The sequence below is a fragment of the Balaenoptera ricei genome, chromosome 10 (assembly GCF_028023285.1).
Source record: "Balaenoptera ricei isolate mBalRic1 chromosome 10, mBalRic1.hap2, whole genome shotgun sequence".
NCBI lineage: Eukaryota > Metazoa > Chordata > Mammalia > Artiodactyla > Balaenopteridae > Balaenoptera > Balaenoptera ricei.
In genome coordinates, this window is record NC_082648.1 from 99594967 (window position 1) to 99615678 (window position 20712).

General features: G+C 45.9%; 1 protein-coding gene across 1 annotated transcript in view; it reads left to right on the forward strand.

The window, feature by feature from the left end:
• The window catches only part of SREBF2 (sterol regulatory element binding transcription factor 2), a 59975-nt gene that overhangs the window by 12587 nt on the left and 26676 nt on the right, over positions 1-20712 (forward strand). The window contains exons 2-7 of the mRNA XM_059937088.1: positions 10051-10482; positions 11498-11679; positions 12702-12848; positions 14282-14503; positions 15511-15625; positions 15834-16015. Of these exons, the coding sequence (XP_059793071.1) occupies positions 10051-10482; positions 11498-11679; positions 12702-12848; positions 14282-14503; positions 15511-15625; positions 15834-16015 (1280 nt within the window). The remainder of the gene's footprint in view (positions 1-10050; positions 10483-11497; positions 11680-12701; positions 12849-14281; positions 14504-15510; positions 15626-15833; positions 16016-20712) is intronic.

The following is a 20712-nucleotide window of genomic DNA, read 5'->3' on the forward strand; positions in this document are numbered from 1 at the left end:
GTAGTTTAACTTCTCTGAACCTTATTTTCCTCACGTGTAAAGTAGAATAATAATACTAGCATCTGGGTTTGTGTAAAGTACTAAGTAGGTATCAGTGATAGCTATTGTCATGTTGTTCACATAGAATCAATATGAAATTAATTTTAGTCATAACCACCTTCTGTGCATTTAAATAAAATATGAACTATAAATTTGATTTCTAATTAGAAAATAAGTTTTATTAGCTTTGTCACTGAGTTGTTTTTGCTTTTAAACATCAGTAATGTGACCATTGGCTTTTATTCAGAGGTTAAATTGGAATCTAACCTGGAGATGTCCCTTTTTCAAATGTTACGATAAAAAAGAAACTGTGAAAAAGTCAAATACATTTTATTACGTGCTGGACATATTTCTGTATATTAATATGCACCCATTGGAGTTTGGATTATTCCCATATTTATAAGTAAACAAGCAGTCTCAGGGAGAGTAATGAATTTTCCAAAGGCAGCACAGCAATTACATTACTAGATTCACAACCCAGTCCTGCTGATTCCACAGCCAGTTCTCTTTGAATTTAAACTTGGGAATCCCCATGCTGTTTGGCCTTCCAGTTAAGTCTTGGTTTACCTTTTTGACCTCCTGCTTTTCTTCTTTAATATGATTCTTTGCCACACTTCCTTCACACAGTCCCTAAGAGATAAGTGGCCTGTTTCCCAGTTTTCATACATAACCAGAACTTTTAATTGATTTTCAGAAGAGTCTCTCCCTCAGTTGATGAAGTTATCCTAGTTTTTGTTTTAGCTACTTTGATATTCTCCTCTCAAGTCAGAATTTAGCCCTAAGTTTTGGCTCAGAATGAGTCTTAATGAGCTCATGATGTCTGGGGACTTTGGGCAGGTCAGCAGCCCCTGTACAAACCAGAGTGAGCAGCTGCTGAGCTGCAGGGCTTCCCTTCCTAGAGCATTGTTGGACAACTCGCTGTGGCCTTTCCTTCTTTAATAAGGAGAAAGACCAAGTTCATTACCATGAGCTGCAGATCCCTTCATGATCTGGTCCTGACTACCTGCCCAGCCTGGTGCACTCCAGCTGCCCGTCATGCAGCTCAGGCCTGCAAGCCTTGGCTTATGGGAGTCCCCGGGCCTGGAATTCACCTTGCATCCTGATCCGCCTTCAGTCCCGCTTCTTCAGGAAGCTGCTCGACCTGCTGGAGTCAGTGATTTTCTCGTATCCCCTCTGTCCTCCTTGTCTGCTGTGATAGTCACCACAGACCAGATTTGTCACTTTCACAAACTCCTTGTGGCCAAGGGGTGTTTTATCATCTCTGTGGGCCAGCACACAGTAGGTGTTCAACACATTTAAAACCTCTTGCATTTACATACCTACTTCACCAAAAGTGGAAGCTTTGCAGAAATTGCATAAATTTGTCCAGATTTTCCAGGGTAATCCAAATTTCAAAAATTTCTTGTCCCATTGTGAGATGGTGTCCCTTCCAGTTTTGGTTCAGAAAGCATGTTTGCCATTTTTATAGATTGCATGAAGGTTGCATTTGAGGGCATCTCAGTGAATCGATGCCAGTTTTTTTAACTACCAGAGTGCTTAGTGCCTGGAGAGGTACAGGGGAGTGGAAGATTTTGTCTAGGTGCTTGTAGAACACAAGATATAAGAAAAGCATTAAAAGGCTTCCCTGGTGGCGCACTGGTTGAGAATCTGCCTGCCAAGGCAGGGGACATGGGTTCGAGCCCTGCTCCGGGAAGATCCCACATGCCACGGAGCAGCTAAGCCCATGCGCCACAACTACTGAGCCTGTGCTCTAGAGCCCACGAGCCATAACTACTGAGCCCGCGTGCCACAATTACTGAAACCCGCTTGCCTAGAGCCCGTGCTCTGCAACAAGAGAAGCCACCGCAATTAGAAGCCCGCACACCGCAACGAAGAGTAGCCCCCACTCTCACAACTAGAGGAAGCCTGCGTGCAGCAATGAAGACCCAATGCAGCCAAAAATTAATTAATTAATTAATTAAAAAAAAAGAAAAGCATTAAAAAAATATATCTTACTGTATGTAATATGGCAAAATACAATTTTTTAAGGTTAAAAACATGCTCTTATACTAATATATCATCAGCACATACCAAAGATTTATTAGCATTATTGAGAAAAACAGCAGGATGACCAGGCTGGATTCAAGGGGAATGCAAGAAACTGATATTTACATAGTTGGAAAGAAATAAGATTGCAAATTTAGATGCATAACTGGTTAATGTCCTACAGGGCAATAAAAAACAAAGCTTTCAAGGTTATCTTTTTTACCAGAGAGAAATCATTTGCAACTTGTTTATGTTCTACATGAGAACATCTAATTTTACAGAATGTGCGCCTAATCAGTAGTAAATAGGAAGTCAGACAACTTTATGTTTCTGTAGAGCATCAGATGACCTTTAGAGCATTGTCTAAACCAGAGTTTAGACAATGCTCTGGTATGACTTTAAAGAGAACTGTACTTTCTTTTTTTTGGCTGTGTTGGGTCTTAATTGCTGTGCTGGGGCTTCCTCTAGTTGTGGCGAGCGGGGGCTACTCTTGGTTGCGGTGCGCGGGCTTCTCATTGCGGTGGCTTCTCTTGTTGCGGAGCACGGGCTCTAGGCGCATGGGCTTCAGTAGTTGTGGTGCACGGGCTTAGTTGCTCCACAGCATGTGGGATCTTCCCGGACCAGGGCTCGAACCCGTGTCCCCTCCATTGGCAGGCGGTTTCTTAACCACTGCGCCACCAGGGAAGCCCAGAACTGTACTTTTAAAAATTTCCCGTATTTTCAAGTTTTAGACTTTTTTTTTAACAAATAAATCACAGTTGGGTTCAAGAGCTAAAAGATGGCTGGATCTGAGGTAGAAAAGAGTCCTTGGTGAAAGAAATTGTAAGTCATTTTGAAATGGAATTGTGCAGTTAAAGGAAGAGGGCTGTAACAAGCAGAAAGGGTAAGGCACCCCTCCCCCACCCCCCAAAGGCATGTGCCAAAAAGGAAGGGAGTGGGTATTTTTCCAGGCTGGATGATGAGCTAAGGCGAGTGGGAAGTGAAATCCCCTGGAGTAGGAGGGAGCAATTGGTAGGAAGCTATGAAGCTCATGTTCAAGAAGTTTGATTTGCTTTGAAAGACTGTTGGACCAACAAGATACTCAAAGAAAACGATTGTCACTGGGTTGAAGGCTGTGGTTGAAATCAAGGCAGGGTATGGAAGTGGAGCAAAGAGATAACTCTGTGATACTACGGAAGGAGACCTGCCAGGAATTCATAGCGAACTCATGGCAGAGGAAAGAAGAAGAAAGAGCAATTGAAGGTAGTGCCGAAGATCACTCTCTTTTGATTGAAACTCAAGAGCTGGCTCGGGTCTCCTGCTGTGTTGGACCAGAGAAGCCAGGACCAGCCAGCTGAGCTGGGGCCCTCTGGGGCTGCCCCTGATACCCAGCCTGGGCAGGTGGCGAGAGAGCCAGACAGAGCAGACCAGAGGCCATTTGAGAATGACTTGGCTTCTCTTTGTGTTTTCTTTTTCTCTTAATTTTCAAATGTTTTATTTTATTATGTAATACTTGATATGTGCAAAGGAATATATGACACCTTTGTGTGTGTTGTGGAACACAAGCATTTAAGAACCCCACCTCCCCACCCAGTTTCCCTTTGTGGTTTCTCTGCCAGTAAAAAGAGTTCACTCATCCCTTGCTTAAAATATAGGATGCCCGAGTCACTAGTTTGTCATCCTTTGTCATTCGGCGCCTCCTCCAGACTCTCTTTCCCCAGGATGGTGACCCAGAATTCCCTTGAAGTACACAATTCTGTCCCTGTGCTCCGAGCTTCTTACCAAATGGATGTGCCTCCTGGTGTTTGAGTGGAGCAATTTTAAGGCAGCAGTTTGCCTGCTGTAACTGTCCCTCTGTTCCTTCTGTTATTGCTTGCATTTCAGGGCTTCTGGGTTGAAGGGTGTGGTTGACAGCCCAGCTCCTTAACTGCCCCTCTGGGTGACTTGAATGGGGATAACTGATGTTTTAGGTCCTGAGAAAGCAGTGGTGATCACAAACAGCAAAATGGTGGAAAAATGAAGAGCTATCTTACCATTGACCCTCAGGCTTGATATGGGTCTACATTTTATTTTATTTTTTTTAATTTTAAGATTCTTTAATTATTAGAAAAAAACATCCTAGGAGGGGAGACAGGATCGTCAGCTTGAAAGCAGGATACTTGCTGCTCAAGAAGGGTTCTTGCTGGGGATTAGATTTTGTGTTTACCTCCCTCTCCCCCACTGGTTGTGGTCCATCTCACTCCCAACAGCCTTACACACATCACACACCATGCTTCTGTGTTCTTAGGTTTGTTGGGCAGACCTAATGTGAAAGATGAAATGAACAAAAGTAACTGAAGAAAGTTTAGGTCAATATCCTTATGATCTTTGGGAGGAGGAACAGAAACCATGTTATTTTACTACACAGGATTGAAATTGTTCTGCTGTAATGCAACATACACATTCCTAAAAATTACTGCACTATGCAAAATTACACAGTAAAAACCACAGGGCTTATGGGGAAAGTGGGGTTAGGGTCATAACACTCAAAAACTTCATAGGTGACCAGAAAACATAGAGAAAAAATAAGTAGGCATTCTAAAAAGAAGATAGGGAGGTACAAACTACCATGTATAAAATAAATAAACTACAAAGATATATTTATTGTACAGCACAGGGACTATAGCCAATATTTTATAATAACTTTAGAGTATAACCTATAAAGATTTTGAATCACTGTGTTGTACATCTGAAACTAACATTGTAAATCAACTATAGCCCAATAAAAAAATTAAAATTAAATGGTAAAAATAAATAAAAAATAAGATAGGACCCCCTAAACAGCACAGTTTTACAGATGTTAAGCGGCTAAGAAATGTATAACTACCACAATAAATGTAGCCTCTACCTTGAAAAAGACCTGAGGTTTGCTTGTGGAAGTGGGCGTTGGAAGGTTATAGCTCGCAAGTTATTGTGAAGTGATGGAAGGAAGGCTTTCTGAAGTTGGATGGAAATTTCTGACCCCAGATGTGGAGGGTTATAGCTCGTAACGCATGCAGGTGATCTGACAGCTTGTGGATGTTTGAGGTGTGTGCATTTTTTGTTTTCCTGTGTGGCTCATTTCAGCTGGGTATGGTTTTTTGCATGTTTTAGTGTTTCTTTCATGCAGAAGTAAACACGAAATTTATGTTATGCCCAAATTATTCCTTAATATGTCCAATGCATTGGAATAAATCTGAATTTTCCAAAAAAAAAAGTCAAAGCAAAACTAACTGTCAGAAACCACTGTGTATAACATGTACTAGCTAATACTAAGTGCCAGGCACTATGTTGTAGATTCTATGTGAATTATCTCTCAACAACATGACGAGTTAGATATAATTGTTAGCCACATTTTATAGGTGAGAAAACTGTGGCTCAGAGAGGTAAAACTTGCCCCAGGTTACAGCACTAGGACAGGGTAGCTCTCAGTGACTATGCCATTCTCTTTCCTGAGCGAAAAAACAGAACAACAACAACAACAAAAACCCAACAAAGTGGGGCAAATATTTGCAAATATATAAGAACGAGCAAATATCCATAATATATGAAAGTTTTTTAAATCACTAAAAAGAGACAAATAGCCCAGTAGAAAAATGAACAGAGGTCAAGAGCAGGCAATTTACAAAGAAGGAATACAAATGGCCAATAAAATGGGGGGGGGGGGTGACGTTTGACCTCATTTAATACGCATTCATGTAAATTAGAACAATTAGATGTCGTTTTTTCCCACTATCAAATGGACAGAAATATTGGGCTGGCCAAGAAGTTCATTCGAGTTTTTCCATAAGACGTTAACAGAAAAACTCGAAATTTTTGGCCAACCCATTAAATGCGGGGAAACACTGGCAAGTGTATAGATTGTTGTAACCTTTTCAAAGTATATTACCTGTCATTTGACCCAGCCATCTAATTTCTAGAAATTTATCCTAAGAAAATAATCAGATAAATGGGAAAAGATGCTTGTTCAAAGATTTTTGTCAGAGTTGTTAATAATGCTGAGAAGATGAAAGCACTCATCCATCATCACTAAGTGGTTAAAGTCTGGTGCATTAATATAATACAATACAATGTATTGCTCCCAAAGGGAGCAGGGACAAAATAGCATCTTCAGCGTGATCCCATTTTTGTAAAACCATCCCACACATGTGCACACTTGTGTTTGCAGGCAAGCCTTGTATAGGAAGAAGTCTGGAAGGATACACATCAAAACTCTGGCGGTAGATGTCTCAGGGTGGTGGAATTGCTGGATTTTTTTTTTTTTTTTTTTTTGGCTGTGTTGGGTTTTCGTTGCTGTGCACGGGCTTTCTCTAGTTGCAGCGAGCAGGAGCTACTCTTCGTTGCAGTGCGCGGGCTTCTCACTGCGGTGGCTTCTCTTGTTGTGGAGCACGGACTCTAGGTGCACGGGCTTCAGTAGTTGTGGCTCACGGGCTCTAGAGCGCAGGCTCAGTAGTTGTGGCGCATGGGCTCAGTTGCTCCGCGGCAGGTGGGATCTTCCCAGACCAGGGCTCGAACCCATGTCCCCTGCGTTGGCAGGCAGATTCTCAACCACTGCACCACCAGGGAAGCCCTGCTGGATGATTTTTATTTTTTATTTTTTCATTTAACTTTTTTCTAAATTTTTTGGTAGCGAATGTTACTTTTATGATTTAAAAAAGAAAATTATTTTAAAACATTGTCTAACACAAGATCCATAATAAATTCAAAATATAAGAATAAATGACTTCTGTAAAAGTAGTTCTTCTAGCACCTAACAGGGCTAGGTAACACATACCCATTGAAAGAATTTTTGACTGACTGCAGTTTGGAGACAACGTTACCCCATTTGGGGCTTCCGATTCTTTATTCTTGACCAGAATTAATCTGACCAGATTTCAAGTTACCTCATTCTGAGGTAGATGCCGCTAGACTGAGCCAGACACAGTGGCTTATGTTACCTCTAGGTCACGAGCTCTGTAAAGTACAAGTGAACTTGGGGTCTCCTTGGATGAAGCCTGAGACTGTCAAGCACAGGTGACAGCCGGAGCCTCTAATTTTGGTTACGTGATCAAAACCTAGATATAGTTTCTTGGGGCCCAGCCTACTTTATCAAGCAACTTAAATCTTAGTTTATGAAGCAGCTAAACACAGGAATGTGGCTTGGTGGGGGAGGGTGACTGACAGGAGCCCCCCCTCGAGGTGGGCTGGGGTTTGCAGGCCCGGGCGGCCGACCCAGCTCCAAGGAGGGCCGTGTCTGGCCTTCCATGTCTAGCCAAACTTCATTTTCAAACCTCCATAAAAACTGCCTTTCCCAGGCCTCCCTTCTCTAGGTTTCATGGCTCTCTGCGGACACGAGAGCCTGTGTGTCTGCAGCACACGAATGATTGAATGATGGGAGCAGGGAAGAGCCAGGAGACGTGGGGCGCTCCCGAGGTGTATCCCCCAGGTACAGAGCAGATCTGCGCCTGGGTGGGCCTCGTTCCACTTACCGGGGCCTCCCCTTCTCTGTCACTGCAGACCAGATGGGTCCCCGGGAGGCCCAGCGTGCCTGCTGCAGCAGTGGCTCAAAGAACCTCTTCGTTACTTCTTCCTTCAAATGCTCAGTCTTAACGGCTCCCCTGTGCCCCTCAGCCCCGTGCCCATCTGCCTGGCTGGAGATAGCTCCCTGGAGCTCCTCATGTGTGGGTCGAAAAGGATTTTTTCTTTAATTTAAGCAGTCGCATTCCATCTGCCTACACACACTTAACCTGCTTTGTGAACTAAGCTTTGTGACCTCTGTACATTACTTCACCAGCCAGCCCATGTCTCCCCGACAAAAGGTTCTAGAGAGCACTCGACAGGATAAGTGGAGCCAAGTGCCTGTTTAGTGGGGCTTCAGAAGCACCACTGATAGGGACCTTTGTAAGGGTCTGCCCCCACCAAGCACTTTGCATCAATTTTCTTATTAATCCTCACCACAAAGAAGCCAAGTGAGTCTTCTTGTGGCAGCCTCCTGTAAGGAAACGGGGGTGTAGACAGAAGTGACTTGCCCACGTTCACACAGCTGATTAGATGGGCCCTTTGAGACCCACCTGGTGCCAAAGCCTGTGCCCATCTACTCTCTGGCCTCTTTTGCCTCCTTAGCTTTCCACGGATTAGAACAATCAGCCAGGGAGTGATGTTCTCTTGGCTCACGAAGTAGTCCTCTGTGTCGATTCCCCAGAGGCAGGATTTTATGAGAGTTCTGGAAAGCTCGATGAATTATTAGGTTTCTCTTAATTTCTTAAAGCATTTTATAATATTGTGTTGTGCTTGGAACGTGTCAGCACCAAGTTGTGTTTTGTTTAAATTTTGTGCTGAGTTTGAGGGTATTTCTTAGTTTAATCATGTACAAGGAATTGGAATTTGTTGGTACAGGTTACAATATCTGTGGCATTCTGCCCATTTCTCCCTCCCACAGATGACAGGCTGAGTGGGGACAGAGCAGAGTGTCGAGATGTTGGTAAATAACACCACTGTGTAGTCACTTAATCTTGTGAGATGCTGTTTTGCCAGCAGGTTAAACTGACTGAACACTGAACATGCTGAACTGCTAAGCTCCAGTTATCCTGTGTGGAGGTCACGCTAGAAACCCCTGGTAGCTTTCTGCTTGCCTAACATAAGACTCTTTATAGCCCAGATTCCTCCCCCTCACACACACACACACACACACACAGACACACACACACACACACACACACACACCCTGCTAGAAACCTGGGAGGGACTTGCTGGTGGAGGTTTGACGAATGAATGGAGACAGTGTTTGGGGGCTTTTGTTTGTTTGTTTTTCGTTTTTCTTTGTTTTTTCTTTTTGGTGACCAAATCAGAGCATCCTGCAGCCTTGAGGGTTTTGAGGGGAGGGTGCCAGGGTTTAGGAACAAGCAGTAGCTTTTTGGGAATGTGTTGGAGAGGAAAGGGGAGAGAATGTGGACAGGGTAGAGAATTGTAGATCTGAACATACCTGGGTCAAAGTTGAGGCCCCAGACTCCTAATGGGGAGCAGCCCTATGGGGAGGAAGGAGTCATGAGAGACGAGTTGTTAGTCGTGGATTAAGTTGGATTTGGGTAAACCATTGGGAGGATGAAGCAGGGGAAGAGGCCCTCTGGGCTGGGAATTTAGGGGTCCTGGGTACTTGGAGCATGAGCTATCAATAGAAGGCGGCATGGTGTCCAGCAGACACATCCCCTTGGCTCCACAGGCTCCTCGCCCAGAGGAAAGGGGCACAGCCAGAGGGGTCCAGGGCCCGGGCTGTTCTGCCCTGACCTTCTGACAGTGAAGGCACTGGGGTGCAGTCAAAGAAGGCGAGGCTGGGAGGCAGAGAACTGGTTCTAATCCTTGCTGTGCCCTGATGAGCTGTGTGACCGTGGCCGAGTTATTTCCCTGTCCTGGACTTCGTGTATGATCTTCCCATCCATTCCACCTCTAAAGTTCCATGACTTGGGGCCCATCAACTTCATCATCCCCTAGTGTTCCTGAGGGTACCAACAGTGCCCAGGGATATGCCCATCTTGGAGAGAAGGCCCAGAGCCTGCCTGTGGTGAGGAGAGTTGGGGTCTGGGGACTCCCCTGCCATGGGGAGCAGTGCTGAGACTGGAGGTGGCCTCAGAGCGCAAGGCTACTGGGCTCCAAAGACTCAGGACAGCGACTGCCCCAACCGTAAAACGCGACCAGCCATACCCTCCAGGAGGAACATTCACCCAGCACAGAGGTAGCTCCTATTAGGCCTGGTACAGACAATGAGGAAAGTGGGTAGAACAAGCCTGGAGGTGGTGAGGAGGGAGAAGAACATCAACCAAGTGAAGTCCTGTCCCACTCTCCCTTGGTGGGCCATCTTGGCCCAGTTGATTCCCCATGTGAGAGAGAGGCGACCCATCTCTGCAGTGTCTTGGGAAAGCTATTGGATTTTCATACCTCGGTTTCTTAAGCAAATTTGAAAGTTAATAGATATTTTGGTTGGCAGTAAAATTACTCTTTTCCATTTGCTCACAGAGATGCTGCAGTTTGTCAGCAATCAAGTGGGAGAGTTCCCTGACTTGTTCTCAGAGCAGCTGTGCAGCTCCTTCCCTGGCGGCGGTGGAAGTGGCAACAGCGGCAGCAGCAATGGCGGCAGCAGCGGTGGCGGAGCCGGAGCCGGGGACCCCTCGGTGCAGCGGTCCTTCAGCCAGGTCCCGTTACCTTCCTTCTCGCCCTCGGCTACCTCCCCCCAGGCTCCAGCCCTACAAGTCAAGGCTCCCCCCACCGCGGTTCCCCCTCCGCCAAGGGCAACTCCCGTTCTTCAGCCCCGCCCCCAGCCCCAGCCCCAGCCTCCAGCTCAGCTGCAGCAGCAGACAGTAATGATCACCCCGACATTCAGCACCGCTCCCCAGACGAGGATCATCCAGCAGCCTTTGATATACCAGAATGCAGCTACCAGCTTTCAAGGTGACTCAGAACTCAGATGTGATAGCGATTGGTTGGTTCAAAAGTTTTTGTGCCAGTTTGCAGACACTTCCGAGGTAGACTGTAAATAGTTCTGTCCTCTCTGGGGATGACACAGCCGATCAACTTGGCCCCGTCTCAATGAGGTTTCGGTAGCTGGCCGTAAGCATAGTGGTGCAGGAACACGTTCGGTCTCTTCAAATACCTTAATGTCTCTTGTGCCTGTTTCAAGGATGCGTGGTCAAAGACTCCAACGGGCACAGTAGCCACAGGGCTGTCCTGGTAACTAGAGGTGGGGGCTTGAATAAAATTAGTCTTAAAACTCACCCAGGCACCAGGAAGATCTCAGCACCTGTAGGTTGAGAACCATTCATCCAGGAGACATCTCCTGAGCATCCACTGCAGAGGAGAGTACGCTTTTAACATAGGTGCCGTGTCTCCGAGTGGCAGGCCTCACAGTAGGCCCTCGGTGTGTGCTGAGTGACTTTCTGTGTTGTGCTGTGTCCCGGCACCTTCTCATCAGATTGCTCTCTGACCCTGTGGGGACCCCTGGGTGGGATTAGTATTGCTCTACTAATTTCAAAGGATCTGACAGTTCTTCAATGGGCTTCAAGGGTTTAGGGGCTGGGGGGAGGCCACAAAGCGAAAAGCTGAGACCGTCATCCCAAAGTGCACTTTCCATTCATTTCACGGGAGGAAATGAAGCCCCGGGGAGTTGGTTCTCAACACCTGTTAACTCCCTTGCTGGGTGCAGTCACTTGCTGATTAGCTTCCCTCACCTCCACCCCAGCATCCGGAGCAATGAAATAATTTGTACTCGTTCCCTCAGAAATTGATGCAGCCCTTATGGGATATTCTTGTCATCTAGACCAGCTTGTAAATGGCTGTGCACATCTTCTTCAGCAACAGGTGGGGCGTTGGGATCATTAAGAGGCACTCCAGCCTGGGTTATTGCCACAGCTACGGTGACAGAATGCATTCCTCGTCCACGTGACTTTTTTTCTCCTCTTTTCCCAAGTCCTTCAGCCTCAAGTCCAAAGCCTAGTGACATCCTCCCAGGTGCAGCCGGTCACCATCCAGCAGCAGGTGCAGACGGTGCAGGCCCAGCGGGTGCTGACGCAGACAGCCAATGGCACGCTGCAGACCCTCGCCCCGGCCACGGTGCAGACAGTTGCTGCGCCCCAGGTGCAGCAGGTCCCGGTAGGTGGCTGACAGGAATTCAGGGAGACCCTGGTTGGGGCTCTTGGCCGGCCTGTGGTTGAAGGTGTGGTCTACATGCTAGGCAGGACCACCAGAGTGTGAGGGCACGGCTTGCAGGGCAGGTAGGGGCACCTGGACCTTACGAGGTCCCCATGAGACCTGGCAGAGAAGACGTCTGTAGATGCACACTGGCACCCACCTAAACTCAGTAAATGCTGCTGTATTAATTCATTTACACATATAATGGGTATAAAGCTGAAAAGAAATGTGCCAGAATGTTCTTAAGCCGTGTATCATAGTGGACTGTATTTCTTTTTTTTTTTTAAAGAGCACCACCTTCTATCTATCTATCTATCTATCTATCTATCTATTTATTTATTTATGGCTGTGTTGGGTCTTCGTTTCTGTGCGAGGGCTTTCTCTAGTTGCGGCGAGCCGGGGCCACTCTTCATTGCGGTGCGCGGGCCTCTCACTGTCGCGGCCTCTCTTGTTGCGGAGCACAGGCTCCAGACGCGCAGGCTCAGTAGTTGTGGCTCACGGGCCTAGTTGCTCCGCGGCATGTGGGATCTTCCCAGACCAGGGCTTGAACCCGTGTCCCCTGCATTGGCAGGCAGATTCTCAACCACTGAGCCACCGGGGAAGCCCTGTATTTCTAACTAATGAAGTAAGTTAGCTTTAAAAAACAATCCAGGTTTACCATTTTTGCTTCCCAGCCTTTTTCCTCACATTCCTAAGTTTGTCCACAATCAGGTCTCTCTCCCTTCCACGGTCCACCCGAGCCATGCTTGCTCTGCCCCCGCTAGGCCGCTGGCACTGCTCTCCTCAAAGCCTTTCAGCCGTCCAACCCAGAACCCTCTTTAGATGTACGCCTTCTCTCCGGCAACCCAGTAATCAAGCTACATTCTCAGTTTTATGAAAATTTTATTTTATCATTCTTTTCTGGAGGGTCTATGCAGGAAGAAGTAATGCAAAATAGAAAAATAATGCTACCTTCCTTTTCCTTTTCTTCCTTTTCCATCCAGGTCCTGGTACAGCCTCAGATCATCAAGACAGATTCCCTTGTTTTGACCACACTGAAGACAGATGGCAGCCCTGTGATGGCCGCAGTCCAGAACCCAGCCCTCACTGCCCTCACCACCCCCATCCAGACAGCTGCCCTTCAAGTTCCGGTAAGAGCTGCCCCCCCCACCCCCGCTTCTTGGGGGTTTTAGGCCTCAGAGATGATAACAAAGCCTCCAGATACTGAATAGATGCGGCAGCTCTGTGCAGTGTGTGAGTCAGATTGCAAAATTACCCCATTTTAGTTTTTTTTCCCCTTAAGAAGTACCAGCACCGAGTGTTATGTGGGAGTACTAGGGTTTATGAGGGGCAAGAGAGGAACAGCAGAGGAGCCCCAGTTTCTGGGCGACAGCTCCACACAGGACCATCCGCCTCTTAGGTCCTACTGATGGAGGTTTAGCTTGTGAAGGACCCTAGGCCGCCCAGGCAGGGAGGGGCTCCAAGGTGGGGGACATGAAAGGCACCCATACTTCAGTTGTAGGGTCTTGGCCACTGTCTCATCTTGTGGCAAGAGAGTCTGAGAGAAAAAAGTGATCAAAATTCAAAAGCAAGCCTTATTCATAAAAGCCAAGAACTGAAAACAACGCAACTATCCATCCAAAAAGAACGATTGATACATACAACTACGTGGCTAAACCTCAAAAACAGTACACTGAGCAAAAGATGCTTGTCACAAAAGAGTTCACGCTGATGATTCCATTTATACAGAGTTCAAGAAGATGGTGCTAGAAGTCAGAGCAGTGATTACTGCTCTGGGGGAAGGGGCATGAGGGAACTTTCTAAGGGGATAGAAATGGTCTGTGTCTTGATCAGGGTTACCTTGGTTACACACATTGTATACATACATCACAATTCCATTAAGCTGTACGCTTAAAATGTGTGCCTTTTACTATGTGTGAATTATTTCTTGATGACTAATGAAGTTAAGAAGCTTTTTGTGTGTTCATTGGCCATTTGGATATTGAGGCCATTTGTTGAAGAAAATAAAACTAAAATTAGTGAAAACAGAAACAAAGAGCAGGAAAAGCAGACTTGAGGGGAAAACGAGGAGAAGCCTCTCTAGTTGGTCTGTTTAATAAAATGGCTCTGATTGTCACTTCTGCCCTTGAGCTTTTTGATGGTCAAATCGTATAAGGAAATGCAGTAGGTTAACTTCACCGTCATGTGAGAGGAAAGTACATGTCATACACCAGGAGAAAGTTTTGTGGTTGGTGCATTGTATGCGAGCTCAGAGGTGGCTAATGGGTTGACAGCAAAGCAGAAATTACATGACATGTTTCTGGCATCCCTACATCAAAGGTTGGTGTTTATCCACATTAATGCTGTTGTGGCACATGACTAATCAACAGTGATTCTGAAAGGGGCATAGTACCTGAGGTACCATGGCTCCTAAGGCTTCTAGACTTAATTAACCCAGGAAGGGTGTCAGACTACACAAAGCATTTTCAGGTGATGCCATGTGGCCAGGGCCAGTGGGTTTGTGTTGTGAGGTTGCTTTACTCAGACTAACCAAGTGGTCGTTCTGCCCTTGTGTCTGTTCTAGACCCTGGTGGGCAGCAATGGGACCATTCTGACCACAATGCCTGTGATGATGGGACAAGAGAAAGTGCCCATTAAGCAGGTACCTGGGGGAGTCAAGCAGCTCGAGCCCCCCAAGGAAGGAGAAAGGCGGACGACACACAACATCATTGAGAAGCGGTATCGCTCCTCCATCAATGACAAAATCATTGAGTTGAAGGACCTGGTCATGGGGACAGATGCCAAGGTAGGTGCCAAGCAAAATGGTGTTTCATGCCCCATCATCTCCCCTCTATCTGTCTTTGGTGCAGGAATTTAGGGAAGACCCAGGCCCAGGCTGAGTGAATGCAAGAATGGTTAAAGGTGCTTTCTTACTAAAGCATCTTGGTGTTTTGAAATTCCAGGATTATAAGATATTAACTGTTGGGTGCTGGTAAGGCAGTGGCCTGCCTGGACCTTTGAGTCTGCTCTGCAGTGGTGGTGGCCAGCCCGCCCCTCACAACCACCACCGTGTCTCATACACCTGCTGCTCTCTGATGGCTAGGTACACAACCGTGTGTACGTCTGAGGCAGCTGGTGGCATTTTTGGCATATGTTTAATTTTATTCAGGGATGGCTAACAATATTTTAACCTTTTAGGGAGGAGGAAAAATGGAGATTGGGTCTTTGACAAAGAACAAATAGGGGAAATTGGTTTTTCATAAATTTCTGGTGTTTCAATGAATGTATCTTTTGGCTTTGGCACATAGGAGATTTTTTTTTACCTGTTATCTGTTTATCTTTACCTCTATTTTGAAAGAAAATATAATTTTCCTTGTAGCCTACAAATCTGAAAGGTACTAATATACCTTTATTTAAGATAACCAGCCAACAGTGCTCTGGTTTTTTGTTTGTCGTTTGTTTTCCTTAAAGCTTGTTTTGATGCTAGGATTATCATAGGAAGTAGGAGTAACAGCTAATATATAGTGTTACTGTATGCCAGGCCAGAGGCTAAACTCTTTACACATATTAGCTCATTTAACCCTCATGGCAAGCCTATGACTCATATACGATCATTATCCCTATTTCATGGAGGAGGAAAGTGAGGTTCAGAGATGTTGAGTAACTTGTCCTGGGTTGCACAGCTAAGTAGTGGGAGAGTCAGCATCTGAGCCCAGCACCTCCCACTCCAGAGCCTGAGCTCTGGGCCTCTGCTTGCTTCACTGTGCAAGCTGGTCTGATGCCACCGTGTTTTTCACCCGTCTTCCTTCCCAGATGCACAAGTCTGGTGTTCTGAGGAAGGCCATTGACTACATCAAATACTTGCAGCAGGTCAATCATAAACTGCGCCAGGAGAACATGGTGCTGAAACTGGCAAATCAGAAGAACAGTAAGTGTGCTCGTTGAGAAAAGGGTTTCAGACTTTCCGGTTATAGTAGAAGTCCTGTGCTGGGCACCGGGGAGGGTCCACTGATGTGTACAAGGTGCCTTCAGGGGTGAAGCAGGAGCAGGGGCTGTGCATCCCTCACCTAGCCCAGCTCCAGCCCAGGTGGGGTGCTATAAAACGGACCGTTTGCCAGATAGGGTTTTCTTCACAGAGCTCTTGAAGGGCATTGACCTAGGCAGCCTGGTGGACAATGATGTGGACCTGAAGATCGATGACTTTAATCAGAATGTCCTTCTGATGTCGCCTCCGGCCTCCGACTCAGGGTCCCAGGCAGGCTTCTCCCCCTACTCCATCGACTCTGAGCCAGGAAGCCCTCTACTGGATGATGCAAAGGTAATGAGCTTTTGAAATCCCCTGACCCCTGGAATCTCTCCCGTCTCCCCGAAGTTAATAGTGGGGAGGCTGCAGACAGTGGTCCAGGTCAGGTGTTGAGAGGCCCTGGGCTGGAGAGGAACGAGAATTCTGTGAAATTAGCCACGTACTGGAGAATAAAGAAAAAGAAAGCTGACTCTGTATGGGGATACAACCTCCGGTTTTACTGGTCCTTGCTGAAAGGGCCCATCAGAGGGGAATAATGGCCAAATCCAGCATGGGAACACACAGCGGCTGTCGTGCGGAGCTAGGAGTTGCTGGAGGCGCCTCATTGCTTCCCTTGCCCATGATGAGCCGGGCAAGACCACTTTGTGAGGTTGATCAGTTGGGTTAGGATGAGGCTGCCTCTGGGTCCTCTTTGGGAAATGATTACAGTTTGCAGTCTAACAGATAACATTCCTACCAAGGGCCTTTAATTGTGGAAGAAAGCCCCTGGCAATTCTTGTTTAATGGAATTCGTTAAAAGAGGCTGAAGCCTAATGATCTTCCCGGGAACCTGTGGAGACCACTGGGGTTTGTGCTGTATTTTGACATTGGCAGTTTCTGGCTTCAAAAGCACAGAGTTTCCTTCTAGCGTAAGTTGTTTTTTTTTTAATTTATTTATTTTATTTGTTTATTTTTGGCTGCGTTGGGTCTTCATTGCTACGCGAGGGCCTTCTCTAGTTGCGGCAAGCGGGGGCCACTCCCCGTCGCGGTGCACGGGCCCCCCACCGCGGTGGCTTCTCTTGTTGCGGAGCACAGGCTCTAGAGTGCAGGCTCAGTAGTTGTGGCGCACGGGCCCAGTTGCTCCTCGGCATGTGGGATCTTCCCGGACCAGGGCTCGAACCTGGGTCCCCTGCACTGGCAGGCGGATTCCCAACCACTGTGCCACCAGGGAAGCCCCTAGCATAAGTTTTTGTTCAGGCCGTTTATTGTATCATGTACTTAATTTTATTAAGGAAGCTCTATTTTTGAAATATTTTATAAATGTGATTCTGCTTGGTAACAAAAGGCCACATGACATATACGTTAAATTAGATAGGCGTCTGAATCGTCAGAAGAAATTTTCAAATGGTTTAAAAATACTGAAAAGGAGTTGTGTGGGATGTACACCTTGGGAGTCAGCGGAGATCTGGTTCCAGTCTCCCTCCCTCCTTAGGCTCCCTGGGCAGGCAGGGCCTCTGCCTCCAGTTCTCCCTCTGTAAAACTGGGGAGAAAACAAAACAATGTTATGGTTTTAGAATAGGCAAGCGCCTGGGAATTCCCTGGCAGGCCAGTGGTTAGGACTCCGCACTTTCACTGCCGAGGGCCCGGGTTCAATCCCTGGTTGGGGAACTAAGATCCTATTAGCTGTGTGGTGCGGCTGAAAAAAAAAAAGAATAAGCAAGCTTCTGTAAATAGGTTCATACTAAAGTATGGTCTTTAATCAACTTTGAGGTGTAATTTATATGTGATACAATACACCTATTTTACTGTATCATGCAGTATAATGAGTTTTAACAAACATATACGCTTATGTAACTCACAGTAATCAAGATATAGAGTAAAAAGCTGAAAGCGTTTCTTCCAAGATCAGGAACAAGGCAAGGATACCCACTCTCACCACTTTTATTCTACATAGAATTGGAAGTCCTAGCCACAGTGATCAGACAAGAAAAAGAAATAAAAGGAATCCAAATTGGAAAGAAAGAAGTAAAACTGTCACCGTTGGGCTTCTCTGCTGGCGTACTGGTTGGGAGTCCGCCTGCCAATGCAGGGGACATGGGTTTGATCCCTGGTCCGGGAAGATCCCACGTGCCGCGGAGCAACTAAGCCCATGTGCCACAACTACTGAGCCTGCCCTCTAGAGCCTGCAAGCCACAACTGCTGAGCCTGTGTGCCACAACTACTGAAGCCCGCGCACCTAGAGCCCGTGCTCCGCAGCAAGAGAAGCCACCGCGATGAGAAGCCCGCGCACCACAACAAAGAGTAGCCCCCACTTGCTGCAACTAAAGAAAGCCCGCACACAGCAACAAGGACCCAATGCAGCCAAAAATAAATAAATAAACAAAAAACTGTCACTGTTTGCAGATGACATGATACTATATATAGGAAATTCTAAAGACACCTTCAAAAAACTATTAGAACTAATAAATAAATTCAGTAAGTTTGCAGGATACGAAATTAATATACAGAAATCTGTTACATTTCTGTACACTAACAACAAAGTATCAGAAAGAGAAATGAAGAAAACAATCCCATTTACAATTGCATCGAAAAGAATAAAATACCTAGGAATAAATCTAACCAAGTAGGTAAAAGACCTGTACTGGAGAAACTATAAGACACTGATGAAAGAAATTGATGACAACACAAACAGATGGAAAGGTATATCATGCTCATGGGTTGGAAGAATTAATACTGTTAAAATGACCATATTCCTCAAGGCAACCTACAGATTCAGTGCAATCCCTATCAAAATACCAAAGACATTTTTCACAGAACTAGAACAAGTAATTCTAAAATTTATGTGGAAACACAGAGGACCCCAAATAGCGAAAACAATCTTGAGAAAGAACAACAGAGCTGGAGGTAGCACATTCCCTGATTTCAAACTACAGTAATCAAAACAATGTGGTACTGGCACAAAAACACACACATAGATCAATGGAACAGAATAGAGAGCCTAGAAACAAACCCATACTTACATGGTCAGTTAATCTATGACAAAGGAGGCAAGAATATACAAAGGGGAAATGACAGCTTCTTCAATAAATGGTGCTGGGAAAACGGGACAGCTACGTGCAGAAGAATCAACTGGACTACTTTCTCACACCATCTACAAAAATAAACTCAAAATGGATCAAAGACTTAAATGTAAGACCTGAAGCCATAAGACTCCCAGAAGAAAACATAGGCAGTATGCTCTTTGTTATCAGTCTTAGCAGTTTTTAAAAATTAATTAATTTCTTTATTTTTATTTATTTATTTTTGGCTGCATTGGGTCATCGTTGTTGCATGCGCGGGCTTTCTCTAGTTGTGGCGAGCGGGGGCTACTCTTCATTGCGGTGCGTGGGCTTCTCATCACAATCGGAATGAGCAATCAGAAGAACAAAGTCCTTTTTTTTTTTTTAATTTAATTTAATTTATTTATTTTTGGCTTCATTGCTGCACGCGGGCTTTCTCTAGTTGCGGCGAGGGGGGCTACTCTTCATTGCAGCGCGCAGGCTTCTCATCGTGGTGGCTTCTCTTGTTGCGGAGCACGGGCTCTAGGCGCGTGGGCTTCAGTAGTTGTGGCACATGGGCTCAGCAGTTGTGGCTTGCAGGCTCTAGAGTACAGGCTCGGTAGTTGTGGTGCACGGGCTTCATTGCTGTGCAGAATGTGGGATCTTCCCGGACTGGGGCTCGAACCCGTGTCCCCTGCATTGGCAGGCGGATTCTTAACCACTGTGCCACCAGGGAAATCTGGTCTTAGCAAATTTGGGGGGGCTGTGTCTCCTCAGGCAAGGGGAACAAAAGCAAAAATAAACAAATGGGACTACATCAAATTAAAAAGCTTTTGCATAGGGACTTCCCTGGTGGTCCAGTGGTAAAGAATCTGCCTTCCAGTGCAGGAGACATGGGTTCGATCCCTGGTCGGACAACTAAGATCCCACATGCCGCTGGGCAACTAAGACTGTGTGCCACAACTACTGAGCCCACGCAGCTTAACTAGAGAGCCTGCATGCCACAAACTACAAAACCCATGTGCTCTGGAGCCCACATGCCACAACTACAGAGCCCAAGCGCTCTGGAAGCTGCGCCCCACAACTAGAGAGAGAAGAACCTGCATGCCACAACTAGAGGGGAGCCCACAGGCCACAACTAGAGAGGAGCCCACACGCCACAACGGAGAGCCCGCGCACCACAACAAAAAGATTCTGCGTGCCACAACTAAGACCCGAAGCAGCTAAAAATAAAAATAAATTAAGAAAAAAAAAAAAGAGTAGACGGATGTAACCCTCAAAAAAAAACAAAAGTAAAACCTTTTGCACAGCAAAGGAAACTACTAACAAAATTAAAAGGCTACCTACTGAATGGAAGAAGGTATTTGCAAACAATATATCTAATAAGGGGTTAGTATCCAAAATTTTCAAAGAACTCGTACAACTCAACATCAGAAAAATCCCCAAACAAACAACAATTTTAAAATGGGCAGAAAGCATGAATAGACATTTTTGCAAGACATACAAATGGCCAACAGGCACATGAAAAGATGCTCAACATCAGGAATTCCCTGGTGGTCCAGTGGTCAGGACTCCGAGCTTCCATTGTAGGGAGCATGGGTTCGATCCCTTGTCAGGGGACTAGATCCTGCATGCCACAACTAAGATTTCGCATACCACAACTAAAAAGATCCCACACACAGCAATGAAGATCCCGCATGCCACAACTAAGACCCGGCACAGCCAAAGAAATAAATATTTAAAAAAAAAAAAAAAAGATATATGTACCCCTGTGTTTGTTGCAGTATTATTTACAATAGCCAAGATAAGGAAGCAACCTGAGTGCCCAGAAATAGATGAATGGATAAAGAAGATGTGGTACATATGCGATGAAATACTAGCCATAAAAAAAGAGTGAAATCTTGCCATTTGTGACAACATGGATGGACCTAGAGGGTATTATGCTAAGTGAAATAAAAGAGACAGAATGATAGG